At 39.0% G+C, this 13,640-nt stretch overlaps 1 protein-coding gene across 2 annotated transcripts in view; it reads right to left on the bottom strand.

Annotated features, from left to right (window-relative positions):
* Positions 1-13,640, bottom strand: part of smad2 (SMAD family member 2) — a 141,434-nt gene that overhangs the window by 62,994 nt on the left and 64,800 nt on the right. Inside the window, exons 2-4 of one of the 2 annotated variants that reach the window (XM_041187112.1) lie at positions 12,823-12,912; positions 3,276-3,469; positions 867-1,001 (exon numbers count right to left, since the gene is read on the bottom strand). In XM_041187112.1, coding sequence (XP_041043046.1) covers positions 867-1,001; positions 3,276-3,469; positions 12,823-12,912 — 419 coding nt within the window. The remainder of the gene's footprint in view (positions 1-866; positions 1,002-3,275; positions 3,470-12,822; positions 12,913-13,640) is intronic. The other variant, XM_041187113.1, reaches the window with a different exon arrangement.

The raw sequence follows: 13,640 nt of genomic DNA, 5'->3' as shown, positions 1-13,640 counted from the left end.
AAGTGAATTCAATCTTGGCTTTCAAGGGGAATTAGATAAGCAACCAGAGAGAGAAAGATATGCAGGGCTGAGGGGAAAGGACTAATGAGCATAACTAGTTGAACTGCTCTTGCAGAGAATTGGCATGGACATGATGGGTCAAATGGCATCCTTCTGTGCTGTAACCATTTTATTATTCTTTACACGCTAGTTCATTGCAAATTTAGAGGAACATTTTCGGTGTCAAGCACAGCATTGCGCATTAGGCCTACATGATAAGTTCATTGGGTGACAACTCTGGTCCAACAATGCCTCAGTCTCATCCAAATCTTCTATTTTCTCCTTCACATCAACAGAAACCCATCCATTCAGTATAAAATCCAATTTACTAACAATATATCATCTGGCACTTCTTCTCATATACCACAAGTAGATAACTTCTCCTTGTTTAGTATTTTCTATCTCGCCTCTATTAGGGGCATAATCGCATCATTTGACAAAGATCAAATTTTATAACATGATTCACATCCGCATCCCTAACGCTTTTGGACAGTGAACAAAAGAATAAAAGTACAACCCTGTTAAACACCTCACCACCTGTTTTCTGTTGTTTAAAATCAATTTGGATCCATCTATTTTATCAGTAACATTATTCATTTTTGAGAGACCTGTTCTTTCTAAAGCCATATCAACTGCCTAATGAATAATATACTATGGACAAATACCAATATAATTTTATAGAACAGAATTTACAAATTCCAATAACTGGATTGCTGTGATACAATATTTTGTGCTAGCTTTGACCTTTTTTCCCCCTGTTATGCTGAAGCAAGATTGCTAAAACAGATAAACAATTAATTCCACTGCCGGTTACAGATGTTTGTTACCTGGGATGTAGTTGCTCTGTGGCTCTATTCCAGCTGGAAAATTAGTGTTTTCAGGGATGGAATGAGTGTAGTCATCAAGTGGGGGCAACTCTGCTGGAATTTCTGTGTGTCGTGGCACCAATACTGGAGGCAAAACTGAAATGAATAGTGCATATCATAAATACACTGAAAAAAACTGTTCTGAGGCTTTAACATTTTTCAAATTGTGCAAGGCACCACAGTTACAGCATAATGCTGGGCACAAATATAGCCATCCTTCACATTTATACTAATGATATAAAAACATCCCTAGAAATCTTCCACCTCAAATTCTTGCAACTCAGGAATAACTGGGAGTTTCACCATTCCTGTGAAAACCTTAAGAGTTAGCCTTAGAAATACCTACCAGCTCTAAATGGTTCAATGCATGCACTGAAGGCTTGGAAGAGTCTCATCTTCAAGATGTAAAGGCATGTAACAAAATGCACTGGACCTTAAAAAACAGATAATGCTGAATCCTGCTCATTACCAGCAAATTAAAACCCCAAAGGCAACCAAACTATTCATTTAAATACTTACAAATAAGCATTTTTTAATGGGAAGCCTGTCTGAATGCATTCTTGCTCTCTTTAAGACACCCTTACATCAGTAACAAGATTCTGAGAAATGAATCAATGTTACAAGTCCAAGCAATGAGTGAAGATTCTAGACTAGGCTAAAGGTTACTCTGGTCTGAAAGGTGTCTAACCTAGTAGGCGCCATTAATCTGGTGGGTGTCAACAGTATCAGAACATCACTAGCCTTCACTGACTATTTCTTGTGGCTTATATGTCATAAGGGGCTTATCTGGCAACATTGTTGGCTCCAGTTGGCAGGTGGCAATAAGCTGCAAGAAGCCAAGCATATGCTAATACTCCAGATGCAGAGTGAACACTGGAGGCAATTCACATGGCTGCCACAACGAACTCCTTAATGCACAAAATGCAGTATTTAAATTGGCTTCTGCGTTCCATTAAAAGCTCATGGAAGAATGTGTTTTCACACAAATGCAAAAGTTTTCAAAATGCAAACACTCAGATTGCAGCTACATCTTACAGTAGTGGAATGTACAGACAAATGGTCCAGGCACATTCAATGAGAAAAGATCTTCAACACTGCAGCAAATTCTCCTTTAGCAACCTAAAAGTGCATGGAAATGTTGAAGTTGTCATAACTTTTCCACCAGGGATTTCAAGGAGTGCTCCACATAAAGCGTAGTATCCTTGATCCTCACATTTTAACAAACTAGTTTAAAAAGCCCCCTATTTAATAGTTATGTTTGCCCAATTGGGTTTCACAATCAATGTAAACCACTTGGCTATGTAGAGAAGCTGTCTGTGTCCACAGGCAGCAAGATATCAGGGTGTTGTCATAGGCCCAACCATCTTCAGCCTTTTCAATGACCTTCCCTCCATCATAAGGTCAGAAATGGGGATGTTCACAGATGCTTCCACAACGTTCAGCACCAAGTGCAATTCTTCAGATACTGAAGCAGTCCATGTCCATATGCAGCAAGACCTGAATAACATTCAGCTGATAAATGGCAAGTAACATTTACACTACAGAAATGCCTGGCAATGACCATCTCCAACAAGAGAGAGTCTAACCATCGCCCTTTGATATTCAACAACATTATCATTCCTGAATCCCCCACTAACAACATCCTGGGAGTTATCATTGACTAGAAATGCACCTGGGACAGCCATATAAATACATCGCTACAAGAGCAGGTAAGAGGGGAATTCTGAGGTCAGTAACTCACCTTCTGACTCCCCAAAGCCTGTCCACAAGGCACAAGTCAGGAGGTTGACGGAATACTCACCACTTGCCTGGATGAGTGCAGCTCCAACACTCAAGAAGCTCAACACCATCCAGGGTAAAGCAACCCACTTGACTTTGGCATCCCATCCACCACCTTCATCATTCATCACCGCACCCGCACCCCACCCCACCCCCCCAACCACCACCACCGACACAGAGTGGCAAAAGTGTGTACTATATACAAGATGCGCTGCAGCAGCTCGTTAAGGCTCCTTTGACAGCATCTTCCAAACCCACGGCCTCTACCAACTAAAAGCACAAGGGCAGCAGACACATGGGAGGTCCACCACCTGCAATTTCTCCTCCAAGCCACACACTATTTTAAGTCATCATTCCTTCAATATCGCTGGGTAAAAATCCTGGAATTTCCTTCCTAACACTGTACCTACGCCAGATAGACTGCAATGGTTCAAGGTGGAGGCTCCCCACCACCTGCTCAAGTGCAAGGAACAAATGTTGGCCTTGCCAGCAACATGGATCTCATCAAAGAATAAAAATTGGGAGAATGGATAAGATTAAATTCAAATTTTCAAAATTAATGTGTATAACCTAGCATTAGCTTGCACCCACCTGGTGTCTCCACCCTCTGATAGTGGTATGGATTAACACACACTTCATCCTTTTTGAGATTGAAAGCATATTCACAAGTTTCAATGGCTCGAAGCTCATGGTGACTGTGAAGATCAGGCCATCGCCACAAGCGACAGTAAATAACATGAGGCAAACCTTTGCGATGTGAAACCTGCAGTCGGCCATCAAGTGATCTGCATAGAAAGAAGATAAAATAAGGTGGAATGCTCAGGATATCAAGTTGTCAAGTTAATAGCATTAGGGTTATTATTGAAATAAATCAGATTTAACATATAATTTACCAAAGAAAATTAAGTAACTGACCACTTGCTACCATCTTGTGGGTTGTTGGTATAGGTGAAGTGGCCAGGGAATTTGGGGGAGGGGGGGAGGGGTGGGGGAAGAGAGAGAAGCAACTTCTCACAATATACAGTACTTTACTGCAATCACAGAACACTCTCAGAACATCATGTGCTGGAGATATCAAATCATAAGTCCATGTTTTTTCCCAGACAGTGTGAATATTCTCAGGGGTAAAATTAGCCTGGATGTCATTATACTAGTGTTTTTCTTCAAAAACCTAGTACCAGTTAAATTCAAATCTCATCTTTGGCTTTAATTGACTTCATATTTCTTCTTGGTATTTCATTTTCTTAAAAGTTTTACCTGCAATTTGCAACCCTATTTAATAGACTAGCTATAGCAATATTAACCTGACCAAAGAGAATATAACTAGTTGCAAGTGATCAGTCAGACCTAGCATATCCAAGATTCATTAACATGTCTAAGAAAATGGAAATGGTTGAGGTTACAATCTTTTTCAATTATTAATTTTCAATTACGTAAGTATTTGTTTACCCTGATCTCTTGCATTCATATTGTGTCAACCAGATACAATTATTAAATTTCTATTTTCCCTGCACCTTAAAGACCTTTCAGGTAAGTGAGTTGGCAAAGATCTGGCAAATGGAGTATAATGTGGGCAAATGTGAAATTGCCCATTTTGGCAGGAAGAATAAAAAATAGCATATTATATAAATGGTAAGAGCTCATAGATTCAGAGGAATTTGGGTGCCCTAGTGCATGAATCTCAAAAGGCTAGTAAGCAGATACAGCAAGTAATTAGGAAAGTTAATAGAACGCCATTATTTGAGGGGGATTGATTACAAAAGTAGACAGGTTATGTTTCAGTGTACAGGTCATTGGTGAGACCATATCAAGAGCACTGTGTACAATATTGGTTTCCTTATTTAAGGAAAGATGTAAATACGTTGGAAGCAGTTCAGAGAAGGTTTACTAGACTAATACCAGGAATGGTCGGGTTGTCCTATGAGGAAAGGTTGGACAGGTTAGGCTTATATCCACCCAAGTTTAGAAGATTAAGAGGTGACTTGACTGAAACATTTAAGATCCTGAGGGGTTTCGACAGGATGGATGTGCAGGTAATTCTGTTTTTGTTTTGTATTTCCAGCATCCGCAGTTTTTTGTTTTTATCTTTATGGATGTGGAGAGGATGTGGGAGAATCTAGAACTAGGGACTCTCAGTTTTAAAAATAAGGGTCACTCATTTAAGACAATTAAGGTGATATTTTTTCCTCCCAGAGGAGAGTGTCTTTGGAACTCTTCTTCTGCCACCTTTTGAGGAAGAGAGTGTCTTTGAGGATTTTTAAGGCACAGCTAGCTAGATTCTTCATTAACAAGGGGGTGAAAGGTTCTCGGGGGTAGGCAGGAATTTTGGGTTGAGATTATAATCCAATCAGCCATGATCTTATTGAACGCCAGAGCAGGCTAGAGGGGCCGAGTGGCCTACTCCTGCTCACAATTTGTATGTATGTTCGTAGGTGGCAAGATATTCAAGTCATAACCTAAGCAAAAAGCAGCATTTCTAATGCTACAGTACTGTTGCCAGACTCGGGCCATAGCCATGTAGGACAAGAGCAAGCAACATAAATTTATTGAAATCTACATTTGATATAACTAGGTTAGCTCTCAAAGATCGCATTTTACATCCACTCCTTCAATGGCCTTGTGACAGTTTGGCTGAGTCAATACTGCTCTCTTCTCAAATCACAAGTTTATAAATTCAAGTTCCACACCAGGACTTTAACACATAAGAATGACATTCCAGTACTGTAGTAAGACTGCGTCGCACCATTGCAGGGAAGTAGACTTTCGATAAGATGTTAAACTATGACTGCTTGAAAGGCTCAAGTCATCTCCTGTAGTATGTCACTATTTCTCTCTCAACCAAGATGACCAAAACACATTAAAAGTCATTCATCTCACTGCTGTTTGCAGATTCTTTTGCCAAAAATAGCTGCTATGTTTGACGGCATAACAGACAATGCTGTTCAATGTAAAAGGATCACCAAGGCACACAAACCCAAAAGTGCTAAGTTTGATTTTTGGTCAGAGGTGAAATTTTGGATCTTAGCAAGTGCAGCAGTTGAGATATTAGATTAGACCTAGGGGTGGGCATGGAAAAACAGAAAATTAGCCAAGGTTCTTTCTCATGATCACTAGGAAGTACTTGTGTGGATATCAAGAGAGGAGAACAACATGATTAGGTACAGCTGTCCTCAAGTCAAAAACCCTCCCAACACAATATCAACAATCATACAGGTAGAATGGCAACTTGAGGGAGGTATGAGAAAGTTACCAGCATATTTAAAATCAATAACAGCAAGAGTTGGTGTCTTCAATGAAAAGAAATGTGGATGGAAAGGGTCTCTATCCAATGAAATTACCATCAAGCATTAATATTCCAATTTTGTGTTAAGTATGGAAAAGTAAAAAGGGGAAACAAGTAAATGTTTCAGTTCACATTGAGGCTCATTCAAGCAATTCAAACAGTTACACAACATAGGCTTGAGTTTCAATTACATTCGAGGTGTATAAACAGCACTCAATATCTCAGACTACAGAGTGCTCACTTCCTGTTGCTTTATTATAACTCAGTAATATAAAATAATCCATTTTAGCCCACCAGTAGACAAAACCTCCAATTCAGCAAGACACAAACTATTTTCAAATGCAGAGTTGTATTCATATTTATCTTTCTCCCTGGTTATAATAGTTGATCTTGAATACAAAAACAGTGGAGGCCAAAGACAGCACACTTCTTTGTGATGGCTAAATGCAAGATCATAGAAAGGGAGTTGTTTTGTCTTGCGGGAGAGAGTTAAAGATAAAACAGCTTAAGCCATTACTACAGTCAAATGTAAAGGTCAAACACTAGATGTTGGAAATCTGAAATATAAATCAGGAAATGCTGAAAATACTCAGGTCAGGCAGTATCTGTGGAGAGAGAAATCGTTAACATTTCAAATCAACAGTCTTTCATCACAGAAAATGTTATGGATGTTAACAGGTTTTAAGCAAGAACAGAAACAGGAAAAGGGGCAGTTGAGGACAATAGGGGTGGTCTATGATAGGATGGAAGGCTGGAGTGATTAAATGAGAAAAGGGTCAATGCTGCATGGCAAAACAGGATGTTAACGGAACGTGTTATAAAAAGAAAGAAACTATAAATGGCAACAGCAGAATTATTACCAGGGCCTGCTGTTCAAAAAAAAAAATGGGAGCAATGATTATAACCTGAAATTGTTGAACACTATGTTGAATATGGAAGGTCATAATGTGCCCAGTCACATTACTGCCCCACCCTGTGGAAAACTTCAAATTTGCTTCAAATCTCCAGTCCACTCTCTTCTTCATACAGTCTATTTCCAACTTTTCCCTTCCGGTCCTCAGTATGATGCAGCTTTCCATACCAATGCTTCAGAAACATGTTCCTATTCCCGCAAAGGATTCCGCTCCACTGTGGTTGACATGCCTCAATGGAGTCCCAGCATATTTTCTATACCTGCTCAACTCTTCCCTGCCTCACAACCATCATAAGCTTCTACTTGTCCGAACATTCCAATACATCTGCCTCCATATTCAACACATCATCCTTCACCACTTCCATCACCTGCAGCATAATGCCACCAAACACATCTTTTGCTTCCCTTTCAGCATTCCTGGGGCTGTTCCCTTCTTCCATCATCTCCAACACCTGCTACTCTTCCCAGCAAATTCCCATGCAAGCATAGATGACGTCTGCTTACTTCCTCCCTTCCCACTTTTCAGGACCACAAACATTCCTTCCAGGTGAAACAGTGATTTACTTGTGCTTCTTTTAAGCTAGTGTACTATATTCATTGTTCACAAAGAAATCCCTCTACACCGGAAAGACCAAATGCAGAGTGTGATCCTTTTGCTGAAGTCCTGTGCTGCCTGCAAGTGTGGCCCTGAACTTCCATCGATTGCCAGTTTAATTTTCCAGCCACTCCCACTTCTCTCTCCCCTACACTGTTCCAATGAAACTCAACAGAAGCTCATGGAACAGCACATCGTCTCTCGATTGCTGAAGTTCAAAAAACTGTAAAATGCCCAATCAGGTCAAAAACAGCATTTCCATTTCTCCACAGACAGCAGGGTACTGATGAATGATTCTGTTGTTATTTACAACTTTAGCCTAATCTTTTTATTTAATTGCCCCATTGCCATCCCTTTTGTCATTAATTCACACCTGTGTTCCACCTCATCACAGATCTTCCCCTTTTGTTCTTTCCTCCCCCCCAACTTCCCTGCCTCTGTGCTTCCTTAAAACCTATTACGTCTGTAACATATTCCAGTTCTTACAAAAAGTTACCGACCTGAAATGTCAACCTCGTTTCTCTCTCCACAGATGCTGCCTGACCTACTGAGCATATCTGGCATTTTCTCTTGAAAGACAAATAGGTTTTCTCATTAGTATCTAAAATTGCAGGTTGCAACTTGTATTTACTTGTATCTATAACAGTGAAACGTCCCAAGGCCCTTCACAGGAGCATTATACAGCATGACACTGAGCTACATTAGGAGATTTAGAGCAGATGGTAAAAAGCTTGGTCAAAGAGATAGGCTTTAATGTGTCTTATAAGATGAAAGAGAGGTGGAAAGTCAGATTTGAGGGAACCCAGAGCTTAGAGCAGAGGTAGCTGAGCGCAATTAGAATTAGGGATGCTCAAGAGGCCAGGATTAGGTGAGTGCAGATGTCTGGGAGAGATTTGGGGCTAGAGCAGAGATTTGGGGAGGAGGCGGTGCTAGGGACGAGGCCGAGGGGAAAGAGCGAGGCCATGGAGGATTTGAAAACAAGGATGAGAATTTTAAAATTGAGCTGTTGCTTGACTGGGAAGTTAGCAAGCCCAAAGGTAATGGAGGAATGGGATTTACCATGAGTAAAAGCAAGTACAGCAGAGTTTTGGATGACCCAAGGTTCGAGCTTAGAATGAAACAGACCAGCCAATAGTACACTGGAACTGTCAAATCTGGAGTTAACAAAGGCACAAATGAGGATTTCAGCAACAAATGGGCAGAAGCAGGGGCAAAGTCAGGCGATGTTAAAGCTGAAAATAGGCAGTTCTTCATGATGGCGCAGATATGCAGTCACAGGGCACATTGCTTTCTTCAACTGAACATTTCAAAAACTGTACCAACCAACAAAAGTCCACTATATAATACTACACCAAAAGAATGGTTTACATGTGTTGCTACCTCACAAGCTAAATAACTCTGACACGGCTGTTATTTTATTTGTAATGTGTTACCACTCAAGTTGCTAATGCTTTTCTAACATGATTTACAGTGGAGCTTATTTTCAGTGATGCAAAATTCCCTTCACTTGGCACTACTGAGTCCTGTGCAGCAGCCAAAAAAAAGCCAAGTGGTAACAGGGATCATAGAATGATAGAACATATTAGGGGGTCATTAGGCCCATTGTACCTGTGCAAGCTCTAAGAATTATCCAATTAGTGCCATTCCTCTGCCCTTTCCCCATAGCCCTGCAATTTTTCTCACATTTATCCATTCCCATTTGAAAGGGATTACTGAACCTGCTTCAGCTAATGTATTCCCGATTTCAAGACTCTAGCTCTTTTGCTAATTACCTTAAATCTGCATTCTTTGGTTGCCAACCATTCTGTTACCAGAAACATCTTTTCCTATTTTCTATATTAAAGCCCTTCATGATTTTAAACATCTCTTGCATCTCTCTTGGCCTTCCCTGCTCTAAGAAGAACAATCCCAGCTTTTCTAGTCTCAACGTAATCCTGCATCCCAGGTACCATTCTAGCAAATTGCTCCTGCACCCACTCCAAAGCCTTGATGTCAAAAAGGAAATAAGAGGAGCAAAAAGAGCATGAGAATACATTAACAGCCAACATAAAAGTGAGCACAAAGTCTCTGATAAACAAATAGTAAAATGGTTAGACAAGAGAAGGGTTAAGCCAAATAGAAATGAGACAGGTCAGTCTATGGAAGGTAAGGGCATGGCTGAAGTTACTAAATAAGAAGTTTTCATCTGCTTTCACTAGAGAAGAGAATGAAGCCAATGTACCAGTAAAGAAGGAAGCAGTAACAATATTCCAGGGGCTAAAAGATGGCAGTCCTCAAAGTAGAAAAGTCACCCAGCCTGGATGGGATGCATCCTAGGTCATTAAGGAAATCCTCCTTGGATATGGAGTTGGTGCCAAAAGACTGGAGGATTACAAATACTACAAAACCAAAACAAAAATACCTGGAAAAACTCAGCAGGTCTGGCAGCATCTGCGATTAAGAGCACAGTTAACATTTCGAGTCCGAATGACCCTTCAACAGGACTAAGTAAAAATAGAAGAGAGGCGAAATATAAGCTGGTTTAAGGGGGGTGGTAGGACAGGAAGAGCTGGATAGAGGACCAGTGATAGGTGGAGATAACCAAAAGATGTCACAAATACTACATCCATTTTAAGAAAAACAGAAGTTATAAACCTGGCAACTGCAGGGCAGCCGGACTAACATCAGTGGTGGAGAAACTTGTAGACAATAACAGGACAAAATGAATTGGCATTTAGAGAGGAATAGGTTAATAAATGCAAGTCAGCGTAGATTTGTTAAAGGCAAATCATGTTTGACAAACTTGATCAAGATCTTTGATGAAGTAACAGAGTGGAGGATAGTGTGATTATCTGCCAGTTTCTCTATGCATATCAATAGGTTTCCTCTAGTTCCATGCACTCTCATTTTTGCTGTCATATCTCCACTCATCAAAAACCCTGTTTAATCCCTCTTGCCCTTTCAAACTATCCTCCCATCTCCAAATTTCCTTTCTGCTACAAAGTTATTGAACATATTGCTGTCCTACCTCGACCCAAATCTGTGCCCATCTTAAATGGAACTCCATGTTTGAATTAGTCTAATCAGGTTTCCTTCTCTGCCATCACACTGGGCATAATCAGTTCCAATATTCCATCAGAAGGCATGATCTTTTGAGTAATTTCAATGTAAAAGGAGACTCAGCTTGCCTCTTCCCTGAAAGGAAGATGTTTTCTTCAAAACTCAAAAGAAACCCAGGAATATATTAGTTATAAAGGTATCAAAACAAATAATGCAAGTACATTCAATAAAAACAACTCTGCTGTATCTATTGAATTTTAAGTGCAGTCTAAATGTTATACTGTTTTCTATAAGTATGGCTGAATGAAGTTGAGTCTGTTGATATTTGCATTTAATTAAGCAAGCACTTGCCAGACAGTGTGAACTGTCTGCACAAAAAGCATAATTGGCCACTGAAGTGTTCCATTAGGATTTATCATGTGCATGACTAAACAACTAATGTGGTCATGCATAATTCACAGGTAAAAATTTCTTTGGTGTAAGCAAGCCCTGGCATCAAATTTCTAATCAAGCCTCAATCAGACATGGTAGGCAGCAATCGCACATGGTAGGTAATCAACATTCTGAAATCAATTTATAAATTGAGACTGTTGAAGAATGAAGGTTAACAATCCCGGAGTTACAATCAGGTTTGAAATTGTAACACCCAACAAAAAGCTGCACAGGAGGGCAAAGGATACAAAGAAACTTTCAGCAACATCATTATGTTTCCTGGTGAAACATAATCCAGAACACAAATGAAAATATCCATTAAAAGTCTTCAGAATGGTACTGTAAAAACTTAAGTCATTTTAGATGATTGAACAAATTATGATCCTCAATAGCTTTTCTACCCTATCAATAACTAGACAGTTAATTCAAGAATTAATTCTTTAGGAGTATATGTCCCTTCAACATCAGGACAGAATGATGCTCGACATGGGCAATACAAAAAATCCTTGCCTGTGCTGAGTATTTAATATGAGCAAGAAAAATCTACAGAAAAATTAAGGATATCTATAACTAACTTTGCTGTCCAGGATGTGGGCATGTTTGTGAAAATGAAGAGGGTGCACTAGTTACACAAGTGATAATTCAGCATGGGTGATTGGTGGAATAAGAATGGAATAAGCTTTCAATGCAAAGTCCAGCAACATAATACCAGTGCAATATCTCGGAGAATCTTCATCTAACATCTTTCCTCACATTGAGGATAATTCTTCAGACTGCAATGGTTTGCAGGAAGGTTAATGCTGATGTACATTAGGACCAAGACTGCATACAGTAGTTTACTTATTTATTGAGAGACAGTAGGGTACAAATGAGCCATGTGGGTCAACTACATGGTGCTTTAGTTTGCAATTTAATCAGCTGTACAAGCTGAAGCAGTCTTTAAATCTCTCCTAGAATTTTTAATAGAACGTGACATTTGAGCAAAAGGGATCAAATGTTAAATCAAAGCCTAATACAAAAGCAAAATACTGCAGATGTTGAAAATCTACAATAAAGAAAAAATATTCAGCAGGTCTGGCAGCAACTGTGGAGAGAGAAACGGAGTTAACGCTTCAGATCAGAACTGCAACGTTAACTCTGTTTCTCTCTCCACAGGTGCTGGCTGATCAAAGCTTTTCTTGAAGTCAGGATCCTGAAAATAGCATTGATGTGAAAGTCGTAACTTATAGCTTGAATATGGATAATCAAAATCTCAAGCACACAAGGAAGAGTTATGTACATGTCAAAACTCAATGCAAGAAATCCTCAGCTATTGTCAGACTTACCCACTGCTCGTAAAAGATTTAAAAACATTTAATAATTTTTAAAACATGGACTATGTCCATTATCATAGCTATAATCTAGATAACATCTTTTCAAATTATATTCCCATTACTGATACTAGTACTAGAAACCTAGTAAACATTATTTTGTTTGAACAGTTAACCTGTCATTAGCAGAAAGTTATGTAGAAACAGCTATTGGGATTAGCCCTTTTAAATACAAATACATGTCTTATTATTTGGCTTATAAATTACACAAGATTTGTCACAAAATCAGATTTAGAACAAAATACCGGAAGTACACATCAGGCACATCTGCATTTGTAAAGAAAAAAAGATAGGTTAACATTTTGGGTGTAGACCCTCTTTTCGATGTTGATGTGCTGTGTATTTCCACCACTCAGTTTTTATTTGCCTTTTTTTTTAATCCACAAAAAGAGACAACTAAAAACACCAAAAGTGAATTCAAACATTGACAATTCTCAAATGCCCACAAATTAATCCCAACATCTCACTGTGTGGAAGAACAGAGCTTTTAGCGACTGTATATTCACCTGGTTTGCTCAGGAAAGCTGTAAAGGCCTGTTGTATCCCACTGATCTACTGTACCAGGTGTACTCAGTCCCCAAATTTCAGAGCATGTGCTGTGCATAAAATTAGAAAAAAAAAGGGTAAACATGGGGCATGGTGTAGTGAAAAGCTGATGGAGGATCATACATGTAGACAAACATAAAAATAAGTCTCTTTAAAATAAGAAATGTCAAGGTTCCACTCAAACAATAAGTTTTAGGAAAAAAAAAGAGAAAATGCATTTGATCAACTTACCATGGAAGCTTATTGCATAGTGGTTGTTGCTCCACAATGCATGCCAGAAACAAGAGACATTTTTCACAAAGCATGCTTCAAAATAATTGTGATAAACAAGTAGGCACTTAACACTTCATATTTTCCCTTCAGCCCAAATATACAAAATATTGAATATAATCAAGGTAAAGACAGCATTAATGATATTAATTAAAAATGGCCATTAAATTTTGTTCAAATGAAGGAACCTTTAAAACAAAACAAGGGAAGTTATGAATCTCAACTGTAATCACAATATGCAATATTAAGATAAAATCAACTGACTGTAAAAGCGCACCACAGCTTATCCTTTAGTTCACATTCTCCACACGTATCACATTTAGTACCAGATGCAAATAGCAAAAAGTATTTATTTTAGCACTGTTATGAATCCTAGTTAGACATCAAACTGTACTAGGCTAGCCAACTTTCTTTATTAGATTCTCTAGACCAATAGGGATCAAAAATTTGAGCCTAAAAAAAAACCGCATAAGGCAAATACAAATTCTAAGATGAACAGTTTATGACA

This window comes from Carcharodon carcharias, chromosome 1 (genome assembly GCF_017639515.1).
Source record: "Carcharodon carcharias isolate sCarCar2 chromosome 1, sCarCar2.pri, whole genome shotgun sequence".
Taxonomy (NCBI): domain Eukaryota; kingdom Metazoa; phylum Chordata; class Chondrichthyes; order Lamniformes; family Lamnidae; genus Carcharodon; species Carcharodon carcharias.
This window is presented reverse-complemented; position numbering and strand designations above follow the sequence as displayed.